General features: G+C 42.8%; 1 protein-coding gene across 9 annotated transcripts in view; it reads right to left on the reverse strand.

Annotated features, from left to right (window-relative positions):
* The window catches only part of ECT2 (epithelial cell transforming 2), a 46,394-nt gene extending 32,635 nt beyond the window's left edge, over nt 1-13,759 (reverse strand). For 2 of the 9 annotated variants that reach the window (XM_081190074.1, XM_081190069.1), the window contains exons 1-10: nt 13,607-13,759; nt 8,147-8,303; nt 6,218-6,294; nt 5,300-5,482; nt 4,520-4,609; nt 3,351-3,458; nt 1,776-1,849; nt 1,503-1,633; nt 229-344; nt 14-76 (exon numbers count right to left, since the gene is read on the reverse strand). In XM_081190074.1, the coding sequence (XP_081046200.1) occupies nt 14-76; nt 229-344; nt 1,503-1,633; nt 1,776-1,849; nt 3,351-3,458; nt 4,520-4,609; nt 5,300-5,482; nt 6,218-6,294; nt 8,147-8,276 (972 nt within the window). In that variant the 5' untranslated portion in view covers nt 8,277-8,303; nt 13,607-13,759. Of the gene's footprint in view, nt 1-13; nt 77-228; nt 345-1,502; nt 1,634-1,775; nt 1,850-3,350; nt 3,459-4,519; nt 4,610-5,299; nt 5,483-5,938; nt 6,041-6,217; nt 6,298-7,798; nt 7,877-8,146; nt 8,304-11,881; nt 11,987-13,606 lie in introns of those variants that run through there. The other 7 variants (XM_081190073.1, XM_081190067.1, XM_081190075.1 and 4 more) reach the window with 6 other exon arrangements.
* Nucleotides 13,760-20,913: the final 7,154 nt, after the last annotated feature.

A 20,913-nucleotide genomic window follows, 5' to 3' on the forward strand; every position in this document is an offset into this window, starting at 1 on the left:
TATAGCAGCTCACCTTTTCAAAAAGGTACATGGATTCTCCAGCTTTGGCATCCATCTGAATGCTTCCCCAAAACCACTAGAGGGAGAAAAAACATTTTCTGTGATTTGCTCAAGCATATACAACAATCCATCATTGCCTACGTTAAAAATTGCTACTGAAAAGCAAAAGCCAAGGGGTTTAGCCTTAGGATGCATTTTAAGAATCCAGGATTTTCTATTAAAACTGACCTCCTGCTTTACAACGTAGAGGTTCTGTGATGGCTCAAATGGAAGGTCTTTTACAGTATTTTCTTCAACTATGAGATGAGTACACCTTTCATCACCAACAGGCAGGTGTTGTCCACCTGAAGACAAAAGAGGGTTGCCAAGATTAATCTGTTCCTTCCTAAATTCTACACTTAATTTTCATTCCAACACACTACAGTAACACCAAGGGAGGCAGGAATCTTATTTCCCAGTGAAAAATGTGCAAAGTTATTCTCAAAGTATTATGTAAGGCGGGGAAGAGGAGACTTTCCTCTGTCCCTCACATGTAATCTGTCAAGGGACAGAGCTGGGGCACATCTCTTCTAGCCACTCGTCGTCAACATTTTCCCCTCCTTGCCACACACATGAAATTAGGAAGAGGACCACAGGTCCACCAAACCCTTATTTATTCAGAATAAGAGTTTAGAAAGGAAGATATAGAAGAAATCTGAGGCTCAATGCAAGTAGATGCAGATTTTAGAGAATGGAGAAGGGCATCTTTAGTTGGTGCTACATACTGGCTAAGAGGATAAACATAAATGTCTCTACTTGAAATCTCACAACTATGAACTCACTACATGGAACTTGCTTATTTCTTCTGTCTGTACTTTGAGAATAATACTGGCCTTTTTGAATGTTAGCGTAAGGGATATGAAGATATGGAGAGCTCCAAGAACTGTAGAGCACCTACAAACAACGCTAACCATACTTAGAATAACATATTTAAAGGAGAGAGCACTAATTTCTTTCACACAGCTTCAGATTTTTGTTATTATGCATGATGCAAAGCTGGCTCTCCACATTTTTACGTTCAGGAAGCTGTACATGAATTAAAGAAAAAGCACAAATCTGCACAAATGCAATTTGAGATACAGCTTAAGCATTTGACATCTCTTCTGTAACGAATTCTCGGCATTTAGACTTGCTTTAGATGGTGACGTCAACCTCTTTTAAGTGCAAATCAGTAGAAAAGCATGATTCCATAGACAGGTATAATAGAGGGGTATACAGTTCATTAAACAAGTCATCAACTACTGTAATACATTTACAAATGTGAACAGTAACACGTTCTCAGTAAAACAGAGCATCAAAATCTGTAGTATCAGCAATACAATAACATGCTAGCTATTTAATATGTGTGCCCCCCCAAAGTATCTTTTTACAGTGATAGTAGTGGTTTTTGTCCAGGGCACGAGGAGGTTTAAAGCATTTTATGTGCATAGACTCTTTTACTGCAATAGTTTTTTCACATTTACCTTGCATTTCTGTCATTTCTTCCATGCTCTTCTTTTCTTCGTCTGAGAATCCAAGAAAACTCAACAAGCAGTCCTGAAATGGGGGAACTTTAAATTCTTTCCTGAATTCCTCAGCAGCAGCACAGAAGTCACTACGGAGTGGGGGGGGGGGGGAAATGGGATGAGGGATTTAAACCTTGTTGCACCATGTTTTCCTATGCAGAAAATGGTTTCTTCTCACTGTCCTGCACGCAAATGCAAATACCAATGCCATTTTGAACAATGTATACATACATGTCATTCCTTTTCTCCCAGGCCTTATAAATCCAGTCTGCTTTCATGATGGGTGTGCCTAGACTCACAGCTGCCTGCAAATCAGCAGAGAAAGAGGTTAACAGGTACAGTTCCTATGCAGACTGAAAAAGAGAATGCCCTTGCAAAGGCTTACTTAGTAAAGATCATAGGATTTCACAAAACACAAAAATCTATGCTTGATAAACAGAATTAACATTTGTGGGCTTCTTTAATTTTTTAAAAAAAATCTGTACTTTAACACTGGATGTTAGTGGAAGTGTGGCAAGCTCACAAAATTGAATCCATGGGCCCCTATTGAAACACAAAGTTCAAAGAACAAAGCAGGTGAAATCTGGCCTTTGGAGTCAAACATTGTAATAGTGAAACATGCACCCACATATTCATATTCCAACACCAAAACATGGTTTGGCAATACTCAGGCTTGCACATTCCTTCCTCCCACCTTTCTTTTGCATGAAGGCATTAGAAATTCCTGACTACACACAGACTTCATGACCAGAGGGGGTCAGATTCTGCTCCCATGTAATAGAAAAGCTTTATTTAATGGCAAGCTTTAATTACGTAAGTTGATTAGTATACATGCTCCTTCAGGATATATTAAAACAATTGAATTGCTTCCTTGAGTCAAATAACAGGGGGAATGGAGCCAGATCATTGGTTCATCTAGCTCAGTATTGTATACACTGATTGGCATAGTCTCCCTAGGATTCTAGACTGGGTACATTCTAGACTGGGTACATACAGTCCCACCTGGAGATGCCAGGGACTGAACCTGGGACATTCTTCATGCAAAGCAGATACTCTACCACTGAGCTACAGTCCTTCTGCAGGAGGGGGAAGCCAATGTAAATCAGATTTTCAATCAATGATTTATGTCTATCCACCCCAACATTTTGGAAGGGAGCCATATTATCCAGCCCTCAATAAATCCATCATATAAATGAATATGGACAATTCATTATTTTACTAAGCCATAAACGGAGGATCAACTGTATTTAAAATGATTTAGATAAAATAGATGTTTGCTCATGGAAGACCGCTATGGTATACTTCGCTGCATTCCTGTGGGAAACGTAGACACAAGTGAGATTTCATTTTAATATGGCCGGGTGCAACAAAACCAGAACAAAACTGCTGTCCAGTTACAGTATTAAACCTCTCCTGCCACTGGGTCGTAAGGGAGCTTCATAAGAACTACTGTACTGCATTCTTAGATCTCCAGCTGACAGCACCAGGCTGCAAGTATAGGCTTTGCAACAGAATACTTACCTGCATGAATTGTATCTTCAACTGCTTTGGAGTTGACATTTAAATGAAAAGTTATGCAACTTCAAAATGCCACTCTAATACACCTCCAAGACATCCTTCAAAATATTGAAATGCCTCTTAAAATAAAGACGCACAATCAAAAACTTTAAATGCAAAATCCATTTACGCCTGCCCACAGCTTAGTGTACATACAGTACTTATCATCCCTTTGCATCATATGCCTGGTATATGCAAAAAAACCATATTCTGCACCCAAACTCTGAATAGAAAGGGAAATGAACATACTCTGAATTTGCCTCCTTGCGTAGAATTAGCCACCAAATGTGTAACTTTTGAATTGAAATCCCGTCGAATAATCCCTCCCATATGATGAGCCAAAGTCACCAGCTTCACCTATGAACAAAATTGGGCTCCAGTTAGTTTTCTATTTATTTTTTAAACAAAATTCCTATTAGACCAAGGTAATATGCCGTCTGCAATTCAGTGTACAAAGCAACAGTACTTCCAGCCATTCTCCTTTCAGTTTACGTTGCAACATTTGGGTTGTAAAATGGTTACTTCTCTCTTTAAAGGCATTCCTGCACAGGAGGGTCAAGAGTTCGGAGGAAGGTTTGCTTAGGGGTGTTTTGCACAGGAGAGTCAAAAATTCATCCTATGAACCTGGCAATTAAGGGGAAGCAGAAGCAGATGTCCACTCTACTTCCAATTGGCTACAATGTTGTGAGGGTAACTGAAAAAACAGTATACAAGTTGGAATGGTCCGAAGCCTAGTTACTCACCCCATAAATGCCATACTACTCTACCACATGGAAGGAATAGGTTAAAATCCAAAACTTTAAAGGAATGTTTAGCTGCCAGAGGCAGAAAGAGAAGATAACTACTTGCTGACTGCAGTGAGTTAACTCGACTTATCAGCACTCACAGTATTACCCCACAAACATTTGGTACTTTTGACCAACTTGTGTCTCATAATTGTATTCCTGTCTTCCATAGGAGGACCCCATATGGTGGTGTATATGGCATGATGCCCATTCTGTTTATTTCAACTATTTATATACAAAAATTTCCAAGCAGTGTGCATAAAAATCACAGAAAGCACATAACAAATAAAAATCAGCAGGTAAAATCAGAAAACGCCCTTAAAATGCCTGCAGGAACAGATACACATCATGTCTTCAAGTTGGACCAGTCACCATCCCACAGCTGAATATCACTCAGTGTTGAGTCGAAGCTTGAATCCAGATGTCCCCATTTCATGTCCATCACACTTTTCCATTTGTGACTTTAAAAAAAAACTTCTTTGCACATTCCTCAAGTGGTGCTGCTATAGCAGTCAGTACCAAGCTCCATGCGGATCTCCCACTACTTGTTCTCCACTCAATATTGCAACCTCTTTAACTATTATTCCATGTAGGTGAACTATTCTAAGGGGCATGGAAAAAAGACAATCTTACCAATTCTTCTTTCTTTCTGAATCCTGTGAAGCATAACACAAGATTCAGCATACTGGCACAGTACAATGGGCGGCATGAGAAAGGCAGAGGCTGAAATAAAAGTAAACTGGTTAGTTGTCACAGAAGACGGCCCAAGATCGTGTGAAAATCATGCACTTGAAGAATAAACTGCCACCCATTCAGGAAACCTACAGCTCTATAGAAGTCACTTCCTGGTTGTTTCTTCCTATACTGTTCTTGTTAACATCTAAATGAAGAAGTCACATTTACAAGACAAAAGACGCTGAAGCTAAAGACTCCCTAGGGAGGAGGAGAGATTTGTGTGGGAAGAAGTTACAGCAATGTAAGAAAAGGACCACAGACCTGATCAGAACCTCCTGTGTTAACATGTTTTGTTTAGTGTACATTTTCATTATGGATGTATTTTTTATTATGCCCTAATAAACCTGTTAGCCTTTAAGGTACCACAAGACTCTATTTTTTTTCAAGTATTAGATGCACAATAGAAGTGTGCGTCATTCAAATGTTGCACTACAGATATCATGGTAAGGAGGAAAAATGAGTGAAAACAGATCTGTCAAAGGTTATGACTGTGATATTTAACACAGACATGGATCAAGAATCCAATGTGTATCCCAAAGGACAAGTGAATAAAATACATTTTTAAACAGGCCCCAGTTTTAGGAGTTACAGGGGAAGCCACGATTGTATCCAAATATATGCATGTCTAAAACAGAAGCTAGCCACCATTTCAAGATCTCTTACAATGTATATTCTTACCTCGCCTTTTCTGGCACAATGCAGTACTATTGGGGGCCCAAGGACTCTGCAGTCAGCTTTGTGCAAATCATTGAAAATGGGATCTTGAAAGTCTGCTATCACAAAAATGGTCTCAAATTCTGGCGAATCAGAATTCTTATACTCCTCCACTGAATCCGTCTTTATGTAGGGCACTTTAATTTCCTTCAATTGTTTACAAAAAAAGTCAAGTATTATTTACAATAGTAAAGCTAACAAAAATGTTTTTCTGCCTATAAGTTGTATAGCAGGATTATTTCAATAAAAATAAGTATGGGTTAGAAACTGCCCATTAAATTTGAAGCTAGCTCAACAGAAACATGACTCCTTTTTTGCAGATGGAAGCAAAGAGTTTTAATAGTTAAATCAAATTTGAGTTCTAATTCATGAGCATGAGATACATCAACATAACAATCACAGGTGTACATCAATTCAGAACCAATGCCAACACCCCAAAGTGTCAAAGCTTCGATTCAGCTAGCTCCATTGTGCACCATTCACTACTATTGTGCTTTTATATTATCCATATACCAAGTGATGAGATTGTTGATTTTGCCCACTTCTGTCCCAGTAGTGCAAAAGACTGCATGCAGATATGTACACGTAATTGCCCCAACATACCATATGGATAATACTTTTAATAAGTTTTTCTTCCGATTTACCAGAACTAGCTTCCTTTATCTTTATAACGGGAACTTCCATTATCTTAATGGTCTGCAGAAGAGGAGAACTTCAGTATGAGAACGAAATAATCCAAAGCCTCAACTACAAGTTTTCAATAACATGAGGGATCGCATACCATTTTGGGATCATGGGCATTTAGAATTTTGAGAGCACCAGAAATCTTCAAGGGCACAAGTTCAGTCATGGGCATCATGTTGGGGGCCTGATAAATCTTACCTCCAAAGCTTTCAGAAGTTCTTCACATTTTGCAGCTTCTTTCGGTAGGACTACCCTAGTTTCAATCTGCGGCATTTCTTCTTTTGGGAGAGATGAAAAAAGAACAAACAGTATCTAAACATATGATTGCAGAATTAAAGCGACCTATCTTCTCTCTCAACAAGGGAGAGGAAGCAGAAGAAGCTTATATTCCCAATAACATCCTTTTATACATGTAATTCAGCTATACAGGCGGCAACCGTTTAGCGCCGGGGTTCTGTTTCTGGCCCCCTGGAGTGCCTTGAATGATGGTCAGGGGTGCTGTGGGCAACACTGGCCTCGGTCCTTCTTTCCTTTCCTTCCTTCCTCTGATGCCCCCTCACGTCTCTTCCTCTCAAAGGTTTGCACAGCTGTTGCAGCAGCTCTAGCTACAAGCTCCCCAGGTGAAAGGTGGCTCTGGGACTGGCCAGGGGGTGCTGGTTGCCAGGAGCTGAGGCAGCCTTGGAGTAGGCAAGCAAGTAGGCAAGGGAGTCCAACCAGCCCTTGCTGTTGGGACGGACAGACAAGTGGGAGGCCAGGCAGGCAGGCAGGCACCGCTCTGGCCTTTCTTGTGCTGTCTGTGTGCAAGGTCTCCCTGGTACCTGAGTGCCCAGAGCTGAAGGGGAGCCTTTCCACCATGCAGGCTCGGCAGTGCCCGCTGCTGTCTCCCAAGGTAAGGTGCTGACCTCACATTCACCTTTGGCCAGTCTCTGTTGGGCCACTAAGGCAGATAAGAGTCTCCTAGTGTCACTTTCTGAAAACAGCCCTGTAGAATCACCATATTTCCTACTGCTAACTCGCTTAGTTGATCCAGCCAATATGGTTAATGGTACTGTGATGCTGAGAGATCAAAGAGAAGCAACAGGATCACATTCTCTCTATCCCTGTCCTGATAAAGGTCATGGGTCAGGGTAACCAAGGCTGACTCAGTTCTGAAGCTAGGCCTGAATCTTGGTTGGGAATGGATCCAGATAATTCAGTAGGGGCATCCTCTTCCGATGCCCCAGTAGGGCAGTGTGAGGAGGCACTTCTCTTTCGGGCAGGGAGGCAGCTCAGAGACCAGGGGCGGCAGCAGTAGCTGCCCAGGGGACTCCCAAGGAGAAGGCCAAGGGAACACTCCACAACAGATGGTGTTTGAAAAAGGGCGAGAGGCTGCCAGCTCGGAAGGTAAGGGGTGACATAACTGAGCTCCTGAGCCCCACAGGGGGGCCGCAGAGAGAATGTAGGGAGCCAGGGACTCACAAAGGTTCAAAACCTCTGGTCTAGAGTAAAGCCAACCACGTCTGGGCTCAGGTTTAATGCTAAGCTAAACCGTTGCTTAGTGCCAGGTAGTGCAGCAGAAGCAAGGCTTGGGGAGAAACACGTTAGTTTGTTCACGCCAAGCCACTAGTTTGGCTTAGCATTATGTGCAAAATGGGCCTTTAGAAATTATGGAACATCTTGCTATCCATTAAAAAATTCCCACAAGCTTATTCATTATATGCCAACAAGAATTTTTTTTTGTAGGTTTGTGCACTTTTCAATAATATATTCACTATTTAGATCTGTGGTCTTGATATTTACCTATTATAAAGTTGCTATTGCTGCTGCTGCTGTTTGTGTTCTACTTGCTTTTATTATTTTAATGAAGTTGACAGTTGCCTTGGGGTTCCATTGTGAAGCCAAAGGCAAAACAGAAATACTTTAATTAGTAAATAAAAACAAAATAAGCCTACAGGAAAGAGTTTGCATTGTGCTTTAGCTAAGTATAACATAAATATTGCTATAAAAGCACACATTTGAATGCTCCCATCTGAAAAAACTAGAGGAATACAAAGAGAAGTATAACTACATTCATAGCTAGATTGCAAGAGTTTCTATAGCAAGTGACTTTTATCCACATTCTGAAATAAGAACCATTCATTCCATTACCTTCACCATCTGAAGCTGATCCCCTGAATAGGTTCTCCTTTGAAGATTCTGTAATTTTGGAGTCAAGAATGGAAGAATCTGCCAAGAGACTCCTCCCTGTATCAGACATGAGTGTACTGTTGTCAGCCATGGTCAAAAGGGTATTTCACTTCTACGGCTGCAAGGGAATCACCCAGTAAGTTATTATTATTTTTAAGGAAACACACCGTTTAGGAAACTATTAACATTCTATGTAAGGTTCCTAACCGTACTCCAAAAGCAACTCTGCAATTTGAATACCCGTACCAGAGCTTGTACCTACATTGTCAAAGCCTCACTTTTCCTCTTGCATTTACCAATTCCTACTACTTCCTGTTCTGTTTTGCCATTAAGATCTGCAGGGTCTAAACACTACAGGGAGAAAGGGGGGTTTTCTGGGTGGGTCAGTGGGTGAAGATACCTGGGCTATAAGATCATACTTGAAGATGTTTATGCAAAACATATTTTTCTATAACTATATGCGCTGTCCAGATGTTGCAAAATCTGCTGGAGCCAAATGAGCAACTTTCTCAACATGCTATTTATTTATAGTATTCATTCTTGCTCGTCTCTGTGTTCATGGAATTCTGGTGTCCATGACTCTCTAGTACAGTGGTACCTCGGTTTAAGAACAGTCCTATTTACAAACAATTCGGTTTACGAACTCCGTAAAACCTGAAGTAGTGTCCTGGTTTGCAAACTTTACCTCGGTCTAAGAACAGAATCCGAACAGTGGAAGGGAACTGGCGGCAGGAGGCCTCATTAGGGAAAGCGTGCCTCAGTTCAAGAACAGTTTCAGTTTAAGAACGGACTTCTGGAAGGGATTAAGTTCACTTGTGTGTCATGCTATGTAAAATGCTCATGCAAGTGTTATAAGTACCAGAGTAACTCCTGGCACATCAGCAGGGGAAGCTGACAGGATACAGGACACTATCAAACCTATAGTTACGTAAATCCAACTAACAATAACACCCACAACGTAACTGGCTGTGTTTAACTATATGAATTCTTTATGCATCATATAAACATACCTCTTTTCACATTATCAAACTAAGTAGAAGCAATTAAACATTTTGAACAGGAAAAAAAATCTGAGGAATAGTAAGCCTCTCATTTTCTCTAAACTGTCAAGTCTCAAGGGAGGAGACCTGTATTTCAAGCTTGTACCGAGTGTAGAGAAATTATGCTTCATTACATAAGATCTGACCTTTTATTTTGTATGATGAAGCCCAGACAACTGAAAGTCTGTCTTGTATGCCTTCCTGTCTGTCTTACTCCCTTTTAGTAACTTCAGAACAACTGCTAAAATAACTCTCCCCGTTACTTAAGAAGACTCTACATAAACTTCAAGGTGTTGCATCTACAGCTTCTTCTGCAGCCACTCCATCAATGCTCATAGCCCTCTTTCTGATTTTTAAGCTTTGCTTAACTTTCACATTTCATATGCCACCTTTTATTATGCAACTGTACGCACAACTTCACAGCTGTTATGGGGTGGGGCTGGAATGTTGTTGTTTTTTAAAGGACACTGTAATAACAGAGTGAATGGCAAAACACACAGGAACACACAGCTAAGGCAGTGTTTCCCAAACGTTTTTGGGCAACGGCACACCTGTTTATTGAAAAAAAATCTCGCGGCACACCACCATTAAAGCCCCGCCCCGTGACGTCAGCGCGCAGCGTCACGCCGGGAGGATTTCCCCTCCGGTCCCATGCCTTCGTTTGGGGCATCGCTCCGGCTGCTCCCTCTCCCGCCTCGCAGGAGCGATGCCTCTCTCTGGCTCTCCCTCCGCGCAGGCTGAGGGAGGGAGGGAGGGGCGCGTGTGACTCGTCTCTGCTGGGAGACCAAACCCAGCGAGGCAGAGTCACGCGGAGGCGCCCAGGCAGCGCTGCCGGCTGCGAGGAGGAGCGCCAGGCAGCAGCAGGAGGCGCGGCCTCTCCTCGCCGCCGCCGCCCCGCCTCTCGCCGCCCGACTCGCCCGCCTCCCTCCAGGCATCTCGCGGCACACCAGCCGGTGTCTCACGGCACACTCGTGTGCCGCGGAACACCGGTTGGGAAACACTGAGCTAAGGCAAAATATGAGCAGATGAGATAAACTATACTCTGTGATAGTAGTGTGATGACAGGTGGAGCAGAAGGCATGGGCCAATTTCCAATGAACCACCTAGCTGGTTGCTGTGATTCTTGTGCAAATACTGGATCTTGATCTGAACCAGCAAGGCACTTTGAATTTGAATGCATACTGAAAACAGCTTAACACAGATTAGAATATTAGATAGGCTTGTAGTGTTCAGAACATTTAACATCTCAATAGACTACAATAAAAGGGGGAATCGACTATGCAAGACAAGTTAAGACCACCCCAGGTTTACAATTGTCCCTGCATATCCTTTGTTAGCTCCAGAATAATTTCAGCACAGAACAGATGCAATCATCTACACAAAGTAGGTGCTGCCCTGCCCAACACACCTAATTTTAGATGAGTGCAAATGCTTTGAGCAGTATTGTAATCTACAGTTTTCCTAAACACTGAGTGCTGAGGCAGATATCCAATCAAAGAGGAACAAGTGCACAACCAGCATGAATTGAAAGGTGTTGCATATGCTTTTTATTTCATTTTAAGATATGAGAACAAGAATAAGACAGCTCTTCAAATTATTAGAAATCAAAAAGAAAGCAAGCACTAGGTGGGCCCAATACATAAGCTGTCCATGAACTTTGGGCTCACGTGGTCATTTTCCACAGTTGGGTCAGCAACCTGCTGCACTTGCAGTGCTGGTACGGGAAGGAATCATGTGAGGAAGCACATGACTGAAGATGCCAAGCATTAGTGTTGCAACATGGAGTCTTAATATGCAATCAATTCCCCCCCCCCCCGCAGTTACCAATGACTTCTTCACTAGATCAGTGAGCAATGGAACAAAGTGAGGCAGTACCCAACATGAAAAACCAGAGCTTCATGTGGATAGATGAAAATGCACACATGCTCCATCTCTGATCACTGATACTTCAGCTCATAAACCCTGCCCACCACATTCCAAAGTTTCAGGTCCTGCAAAAACACATTTAATAGAAGATGGAAACAAGAATTTAAGCATGCATCTGAAATAAATCTAATCTGTTGTATCACATACAGACCCATGATTCCCACCCCCCAAATCTGTATTTTAAGTATCATTACTTCATCCTTACTCAAAACACATCTATAAATCAATAGTACTCCAGTGTGATGTTTTTCCATCTGACCTGTTTTATAACACCTATACACACAATAAAGCATGTGTTGACATTAGGTGACAACCATTACTAACGAACTGTAATTGTGGCACAGAGCAGGATTGCCAGATCTCTAAAGCAAAACTCAAAAGAAGGGTTACATTCAATATTACAAAGTAGAGATTTAAGGACTACTTCTTATTTTAGAACACCTTGTAAGAACAGAAGATAATCTCTTCTGGGTCAGACCAAAGGCATATCTAGTCCAGCATCCTATTTGCCAGTAACCAACCAAATACTTCTGGAAAGCCTACAAGAAGGACATTAGCACAATAACCCTCTCCCACTGTTGTTCCCCAGTGACTGGCATTCAGAGGCATGGCTGCATTCAGATGTCATAGTAAACGCAGATCACGCTTGCTTCAGCAGGGGCAACAATCCACAGTACATGTCTTGGGATCATGATTCAAACAAAGCACAACAGGTAAGCCAAGAACAGACCTTGGCTTCAGATCCTAGTTTGCTTGGAGCTAAAGAAACTACTAATTCTGTTTCAGCCACAACACTAAGCCAAGGATCTTGGTTTGTTGCTCCTGCTTGTCAGAAGGGACAGTTAATGCAGGAGTGATCTGCATGTTCACAGTAAATCATAGCTTAGCATGACATGCAAACACACCCACTAATAGCCTTATATAAATTTCTCTGTTCCCCTCTTAAAGTAATCTAATCTAGCTGTCATCACATCTGGTGGAAGCAAATTCTAAAGCTTGGCTGTGCACTGTGGAATACTTCATTTTGTCTGCTCTGCACTTCCCACCCTTCAACTTCTTTTAATAAGATCAAATTCTGTATTACAAGAGAAAAACTTCCCTCTATCCACTTTCTCCACACGCTGCCTAATTCTATACACCTGTATGTCCCCCTGCCTGCTTTTCTTTTTTCTAAACTAAATAGCCCCAACTTTTCTCACAGGGCAGCTGTTCCGGCCTTTCTCCAATTCCCAGATGCTGGGGATAAATAGGGTACAGATATCACCATTATACCCTGCTGGTGAGTTCCACAAGGGCATATTGGATGTACTGGAAACAGTACTGGATTACAGACCTTTGGACTGACCTAGCAAAATAATCTACACATTTGGACACCTTAGAAATTTTTAACATGCAACTAAAAATTTTAGATGTGATCAAGCACCTGGGGCAAACCAGAGCTTACCTTTGCCTAAATATTTTTTATTTTTTTATTTAACACCACCTATGAACATGGTCCTTTCCAATGTGCAGATCTGAAAGTTCCTTAGCCAAAATCCTTATAATCCAGAAACAGAAACAAGGGGAATAACAGGAGGAAACGGTGAGGATGGAGGCAGCAGTAAACAAGTGAAGTTTGTGACTGTTTCAGTTCCATGTACTTTGGCTTAGCTACAGCACAGCATTGGACGTAAGGGTGAAACGGAAGCACAGGTGAAATGGCATTTGCGCTACACCTTACAAAGGGTAGCCAACATGCTGCCCTCTGGGAGTTTTGCACTACACTTCCCATCAACCCCAGTCAACATGGACATTGGTAAGGGACGATGGGAGTTGCTGTCCGCAACATCTAGACGGCACCACAATGCCTAATCCCTGCCTTTCCAGGTAGGTGCCAAGAAAAAGTTTGCAAAACAAGAGGCACACACACCCCAGACTTTCCTTTACATATATAAAATAATGAACTTCCGTTTTCCTTAACAGACCCCTTATTATAATACACACGCTAAGGCTCATCCATCTTTTTTTTCCATTCCCTGAGCTTAGGCCCTGAATGTAAAAAAAATTAAATGCAAAAAAGGTGACACCTCTGAGCAAGTACAGAGTGCATTTCTTTCACCCCTGGCCAGTCTCCATATGCCTGGGTTTGGAGTGGCGGGGACAGAGATGGAAAAGAGGGACTTCCAGGCAGACTCTAGAACAGATTTGCCTCTTAATTCTTCTTTTTGGGGTGGGGGGGGTTACTAAAACCAAGCCCCCTTCGCTGCCCTTGCAACCGCGACCACCGCCGCCACTCGAGGCCTTTCCCCCATTTCTCAGCTCGCTTCCCCATCCCTCTCCACCTGCTACCGTTGCCCAACTCTCCCCTTCACGAGCCACACTCGCCCAACTCCCCCTTCTCAGTCGCCCCCCCCCCATTCACTAACCCCCGGAGCCCCCGGCCTCCTCCCACAGGCTCCGCCCTCCTCCGCCTCACCCTCCAGGGCGACTCAAGGCCTCTCTCCGCTCAGAGGGAAGCCGCCATTCCGGGACCTGCCGCGACGCACACACCAATTCAAAAAAGCGAGCGTCCGCTCCCTGCCCGCTTCCCATTGGCTGCCCTGACGCACCGGGGGGCGGAGTGGGGAGACGCTAAACTCATGCTCTGGGATGCCGGCCTCCTATTGGCGCGTGGCTCCCTCAGGGGGCGGGGCGGGTGACGTCACAGGGGCTCAGCTCCTCACTTTCTGTTTGCCTCTCGCGCGCGTCTCCATGGTTCACCGGCTTGTTTCCGAACGTTGGGTTGGGCGCCGCCCACCTACAAGGCGGTTTTCTATTGGCCGAGCCGGGTCTCCGTACCCGGTTTACGCCTAAGCCCTGACGTGAAGGGGGGGGTGAGCTCGACTGAGGATTGGCTGATTTGGGGAAGAGTCGTCTCTGCCCCCTCACGCTCGTGCTCACTCTTTCAAACGGTTGTTAAATGGGCGGGGGGGGGGGCGAGAGCGAAGGGGCGCAGATATTGCCATGTCGCCACTGTTCCCCTAAAATGTTCCCTTGCAGATAATAATAATAATAATGAATAAATATGAAGCGAACGTGTGCACATTTAAAAACAATTATCCTGACCACGCCTACTTTTCCCTCCCACGCGAGGATTCCTGGGAGTTGAAGTCTTAGGAGGAGAGGGGAAAGCAGACGCTAATCGATTCTTCCCTTAGAAATCTGATCCCCTTATTTCCACACACACCCCTTATCCCTTGGAGAAAGGAAAGATCTGTTGCAATGGGAAAAATAATTCAACACAATTATTAAATATATTAATATTTAATATATTTAATATTAATATATTAATATTTAATAAGAATAATAGAATTTGTTGGTCGCTTTAACCCAAAGCACTTAACAATAAACCCCACACAGATGCATTAAAACCAAGAGAGAAGCAAAATGCATTTAACTGATCAAAGCATGATATATATTTTAGGATATATAGGTTGTGAAAGCACACAACAGCATGTTTATATGCTACAGTGGTGGTGCTGTTCTTTGCATTTTTTTTAAAAAAGCTTATGCCAGATATGGACAGGGGAGCAGGGGATACCCAACTAACACATCAGAAGTGTTGGCCTGCTGAGCTTGTGTGCTAAACTGTAAAGAGTTGACAACAACCATACCGCCAGAGCAAAGGAGCTCGCCCTGCACACATACAAATGCCCCTGGTTTTTAAATATCTCTACGTACTGGGCTCCCAGCACCATAACAAGGCAAGGGAACAAGATAAGGAAGCACCACATTCTGAAATGGCATGAATGGAACAAGGACTCCATAATCCTTCAGATGTGTCATCACATGGGCGGGCTGCAGAGCGATGGCCGACGAGATCAGCAAGCGGGGACACCATCTTTGGGAAGATCATCTGCAAAGAGATCCCCGTGAAGATCCTCTTTGAGGACGAGAAGTGCCTTGTGCTCCACGACATTTCCCCACAAGCTCCAACCCATTTCCTAGCGGTTCCCAAGAAGCCCATTGCTCTTGTTGCAGGAATTTATGTATAGGTTGGGGGGGGGTTTGCCCCTCCAGCAGATATCATGCACATGCAGCCCACTACCAAAACCAGCACAATCACTTTTGTGACTTTTGTGATTTGTCCCCACAAAACACTTCATCACAGTTTCTTCCTATCTATTCAAAGGTCCTTTGCTGCACGATACCAAATGTAATAATTCACTGATAAATGTATCTATGTACTGGCTCACTGGAAATTCATATAGACATGTGAGCTCAGCTACTCAGCAGCCCCTCTGCCTGAGTGATAATCCCTGGCATCCTGATACCTGAGTGCCAGACAGGTAGCCATTCCAGAAATAACAAACCCAGATGGGACTTCCGGGGTGGCGCCTCCAGTGACAAGCTCCGCAAGAAACGGGTCTTTTCCGCTGGAGGGACAAGCTCCGCAAGAAACGGGTCTTTTCCGCTGCGGCGTAGCGGGGACCCTTCTGAAAATCACAGGCGGATGAAGCCTGTGACTGTGGGACTCAGCGGGCACCTTTAGCACCCCCCAACCCACTAAGGAGCCCAGAAACGGGCTCCGAAGTGAAGAGGGGGAAGTGGCGCTGTGCTGTGATTCGACTGCTTTTTCTGCGGAGCGAAGCCGCACAGCCGTTGCCGGAGAGCGCTGCCTTTTTCCTGGGACAATTTGGCATTGAAAATAACTAACCGTGAGTACTGGAACGCTAAATACCTGGATTTTAAACAAGAATTGGCGAAATAAAAGGAACTTGGACTCAAAAATTTACCCTAATTTGGTACTGAAACGGAAAGGGCTAAACAGGAAGTCACCCTTCCGTTCTTTTGTAGTTATAACAAAGCGAAGACAACGTAAACTAGAGCCTTAAAAATCACTTTTAAAGGATCGTCTCTCATCATTTAAAATTGTGGAATCCCCCTTCGGAAGCAGGGGAAGAAGGGGGACGTTTACTGAGTTGTTTAAACCTGCGGAAATAAAGTTAAAGTAAAGTAATTTTCCACTGTCCTGACCCTGGAGCGGGGTGTCAGATTTGATGATTGAAGCTCATTGACCAGAAACAAATGTTTTGACAGATAGTTAAAAGGAGGGAAATATTGCGATTCCATTGTTTCCTTTTGTCTTTCAAAAGAACAAATATGGACAAAATATCTTAAAGAAGAAACTCTGTTGCTTTTGTTCCCAAGGAAAAGGACAGTCTGAAGTTTTTCCCCCTAGAGGGGAACTATGAAATTGTAACTAAATCCTGGGAACTTGCGGCTGTTATTGATTACAACTGTGGGAAAGAACTCTGTGACCTTGCAGGACAATGCCTTCAGAAGCACTGTTGGGTGCTTTCTGTAAAATAAATGCCCTACTGGATCAGTTAAGTCAGAAGATGGATTTTATGACTAATGCGGCCAGAGCCTTTGAACAAGTAGTGGGAAATCATATGGAGCCCACCGAGGAACCAAAACAGGAGCGTGCCATGACAGAACAACTGAAAGAAGAGGACATTGCTGAATCTGGGACGCCAGGGATGGAGGGACTTTTGGCCCAGCAGGAAAATGAGCCTTTGGATCTTATAAATGAACTTGGGGAAAAACAGATTTGGAAAGATAAAGTTTGAACTGGAAATGGGGGGTTGGACTGACCCCCCTTTGCAGGGATGGTTGGACTTTCCGAGTCTGGTAATGGGCCATTAGAGGTTTGGAGTTGTTGGGACTTTTAATTTTGGAAGGAATTTGAAATATGTTTTTAAATATCACATGGAGCTTAGTCTGGACTGTGAGAAAAGGGCTGATTTGCTGAAAAGGGTCAAAAACACTATGAAGCTGGAGTTCCCGCGAGTGAAAGGAAAATATGAAGAAGAACTGCGAAAGGGACATGGAAGAGATTTAAAGGCCTCGGATATAAGAGCACCAGGTTAATGTATTTGACCTAATGGGACAAAAAAAAAAAAGACTGACAATCCCGGGACCGGGGGGGAGGGGACGCTGGAAGAAGATTGGATTGCTTTTATCTTATTGTATTACTTTTATATTATTACTACTAGAAATGTTCTATGAATTTTGGGAAAATGTTGAGATGAAATTACTTGGCTCTTGTAAAAATGTCTGAAGAATTTGGCAAAAAGGTAATGGTTATGAGAAGTGGCAAAAAAAGATTTAAGTTTTAAGCTTTAAGGTCGTTTTTATAAGACAATATGATAATAGTGTAAAGTAACGTAATGAGAAAATATGAATTATGGAAAGGATTTGCTGTGACAATTATTAATTAAGATACAAGAGATGGGAGGAGGAGGAGGTCATGGAAAGAAGGTAACGGAAATTGGAGAATTTGAAAGTGATGGTTTTATTTTCTCTTTTTCTTTTTGTGTTTTTGTCTTTTTTTCTCTTTTTTTGTAATGTTGTTCTTTTTATGTGTAATTTTAAATTTGTGTGTGTTTCAATAAATATTATTTATATAAAAAAAAACAGAAATAACAAACCTAGATGAAGACAAAAGGGTGTGATTAACTTGGCTGGGAAACAGGGAAATGTAAAGATCTCTTCTGTTACACTTGATGGGTGTTTGGTGGAGGGTAAGGGGAACCATGGGACAGGGTCCAGGATGCTCAGATTACTGCCACCAGACCTTCCATTTCATGATGTAACCATGATGTCTTAGTGATGTAGTTTGGGGGGGTGTAACATGGGGATTAGCAGCTAATAAAAGTTTGTGGGCTCTTTTGTTTGGGGCTTCCATCTTGTTCCACCTTGTGGCAGGTGGGAGTCCTGTCGCAACAGTCTTCAATAAAGACCAAGCCTCCTGGCTGCTGTTTTGCTCTGGTATTCTGTCCGGTGTCCTTGTTTTTTGTCCAAGGGAGCCCTCAGATTTCTCTGTTAACACTCTGTTATCTCAAGTGCAAGATTCTGATGAAGCTCTTATTGGACACTTAATTACTGTGGGCAAGAAATGTGCAACTGAATTGACGAGGGGATACCAAATGGTGGTGAATGAAAGGCCAGATGATCGTCAGTCTGTCTACCAGGTGCATCTCCATGTCCTCAGTGGCTGTCAGATGGGTTGGCCTCCAGGTTAAGAAAGTGGGGAAGAAAGGACTCTATATGGGCTCTCAGGTACCCCCATAAGGGAAAAGGAGCAGTTTTTTTACTTATATCACCCCCAAACTATCTCTTGAACACCCTCAATAAATGTTTTCAAAATCCAACTATGATCAATACCTTCAACCACTTAACCTTTCCTGTGGAGTACAATAGAAGTTTGTGCAATCATTGTTCAATAAAGTTATAAGCATGTTGGCTCATTAAAAAAAATGTGCCATCACATACTGTACACCAAGCACCTCTCTAAACTAAAGTGTCAGACCTCGCATTATCGGTCTTGCAAAGGATGCCAGGAAGGTGTTATCCAAAATTTTAAATCACAGTACTCCAGACAGAAACCCATCTCCAGAATGGAATGCCTGTGAGAACTAGACCTTACTTCCGAGTATACATGCATGTGACCGACTGTATCTCATTGGCATGAGCTGGTGAATCATATACAGGAAGCATGCATAGAAAATTGACTCAGTGTATTTACTCAGTTTCAACATGACCCACCCAAGGAATGTTTGCTCTCAGTGTGAGAGAAGCTCATTTCTTACTAGAAAGCTGCAGTTCCAGCTTTTTCTGCTAAGGTTTTTGATTTAGCAGGGTTAGGCTTTCTTCTCTTCCACATTGCAGTGTCCACAAGGGGTTGCAACTGGAACATCAGTCTTAATGGCTGAACACCACTTGGAGCTCAACCCCAGGTCAATGGCACCCATTTGCCACTGGTCAAATTAAGACAGCAGGGGGCTATCTTGTAAGCCAACCCTAAATTAAAAATGATATGTTTTATGTTGTTAAAGCCGCAAAATATATCTGATAAGAAAGGAAGTACTGACTGTATTTCAGTTTTCCAAAAATAAATCTTTTTCTTGTTCAGATTTTTTAAATGGTCAAATTTCCCATGAAATTTACATTGCCAGAGCTGGCCCAATTTGGAGATCACCCACCTGGTTGTGCCCTAACCTTTCTGCACCTATTTAACTATTCATCTATTTGTATTATTTGTTATACTGCTTAATATAATAAAAATCTGCAAATGGTTTACATCAAAACAATAGAAATACAACAATATTCAATAGGGTTTCCTGAAAACTAAATGAATTAACACATAGCAGGTTAGCTGCTTCTTCCAGCTTTAAGCCAAGGAGAAAATATGTTTTATACTGACTCAAGATTTACCAAGACAGATGTTGAAGTGAGGAAATCAGGAGATGTGAGGCCTGTATCACTGGAGGTGCAAACTGACCTCTACTCTGGCTGGCTGTATCCTCTCACTCCCCCATCTCAATGGCATCCTAAGGCTTTTAGCTCTATCTTGTCAGCCACCATCTGTTAACGATCTTACACAATTAGACTCACATGATAGCTTCAAAGATTGCAGAGTCAACTTTATTAGCCCAAGATCAAAAGGTTCTGGGACAAATGCATGAAATTCTAGGATGATTCCATCATGCATTCCTATTCAGTACCTCTTGGACAGACCACTGTATATTTAAGCAGGGGAGTCGATGCATTCCTCCCATCTCTGAATACCAAAGAGAACAAAACTTCCCTTCTCTATGATCATGAGGGGCAGGTTTATATAAACCAATCATGTTTACATGAAATAAATCCCGCTTAGGCTGTGTACAATGACAAACCTAGACAGCATCTTAAAAAGCAGAGACATCACCTTGCCATCAAAGGTCCGTATAGTTAAAGCTATGGTTTTCCCAGTAGTGATGTATGGAAGTGAGAGCTGGACCATAAAGAAGGCTGATTGCCGAAGAATTGATGCTTTTGAATTATGGTGCTGGAGGAGACTCTTGAGAGTCCCATGGACTGCAAGAAGATCAAACCTATCCATTTTGAAGGAAATCAGCCCTGAGTGCTCACTGGAAGGACAGATCCTGAAGCTGAGGCTCCAATACTTTGGCCACCTCATGGGAAGAGAAGACTCCCTGGAAAAGACCCTGATGTTGGGAAAGATGGAGGGCACAAGGAGAAGGGGATGACAGAGGACGAGATGGTTGGACAGTGTTCTCGAAGCTACCAGCATGGGTCTGACCAAACTGTGGGAGGCAGTGGAAGACAGGAGTGCCTGGCGTGCTCTAGTCCATGGGGTCACGAAGAGTCGGACACGACGAAACAACAATAACAACAGGCTGTGTACATGCTATACAATTAAAGCTCACCCTTGCTGTCAGAATCCTGGGAACTGTAGTTTGCTATGAGTGAGGAGAGTTGATAGGAGACCCCCCATCAAACTACAGTTCCCTGGATTCTTGGTTGAGACAGTACATGATTTAAATGTGTGCTGTAAGTGAGGCTGCTTACATACACTACATTTAAGGCACATTTCCCTCCAAACAATCATGTGAACTGTAGTTTGCTAAGGGTTCCTGTGGCTCTGTGAGGGATAAACTATAGTTCTCATGATTCTTTAGGAAGGGGGGAATGATATTTAAAAGTACGCTGTTTACAGAGCCTGAGCCTCATTTAACTCAGTGGGGATAACATCTGAGAAAACGAGGATGAAGTAGAGTTCCTTTTACAGGGAAAATTCTCCAGGAAATGGTATCTACCTCTCAAAACACATTGTGCAAATATATCATCCTTCCACAATGAAAGGAAGTCAGCCAAGAGTCCTTGATTTTACCAAGGCAATATTTCATCATTTTAATATTTCATCACACTTACCCTCATGAACATAAAACTAAGTTG

Source organism: Podarcis bocagei (assembly GCF_964188305.1).
Source record: "Podarcis bocagei genome assembly, chromosome: 4".
NCBI lineage: Eukaryota > Metazoa > Chordata > Lepidosauria > Squamata > Lacertidae > Podarcis > Podarcis bocagei.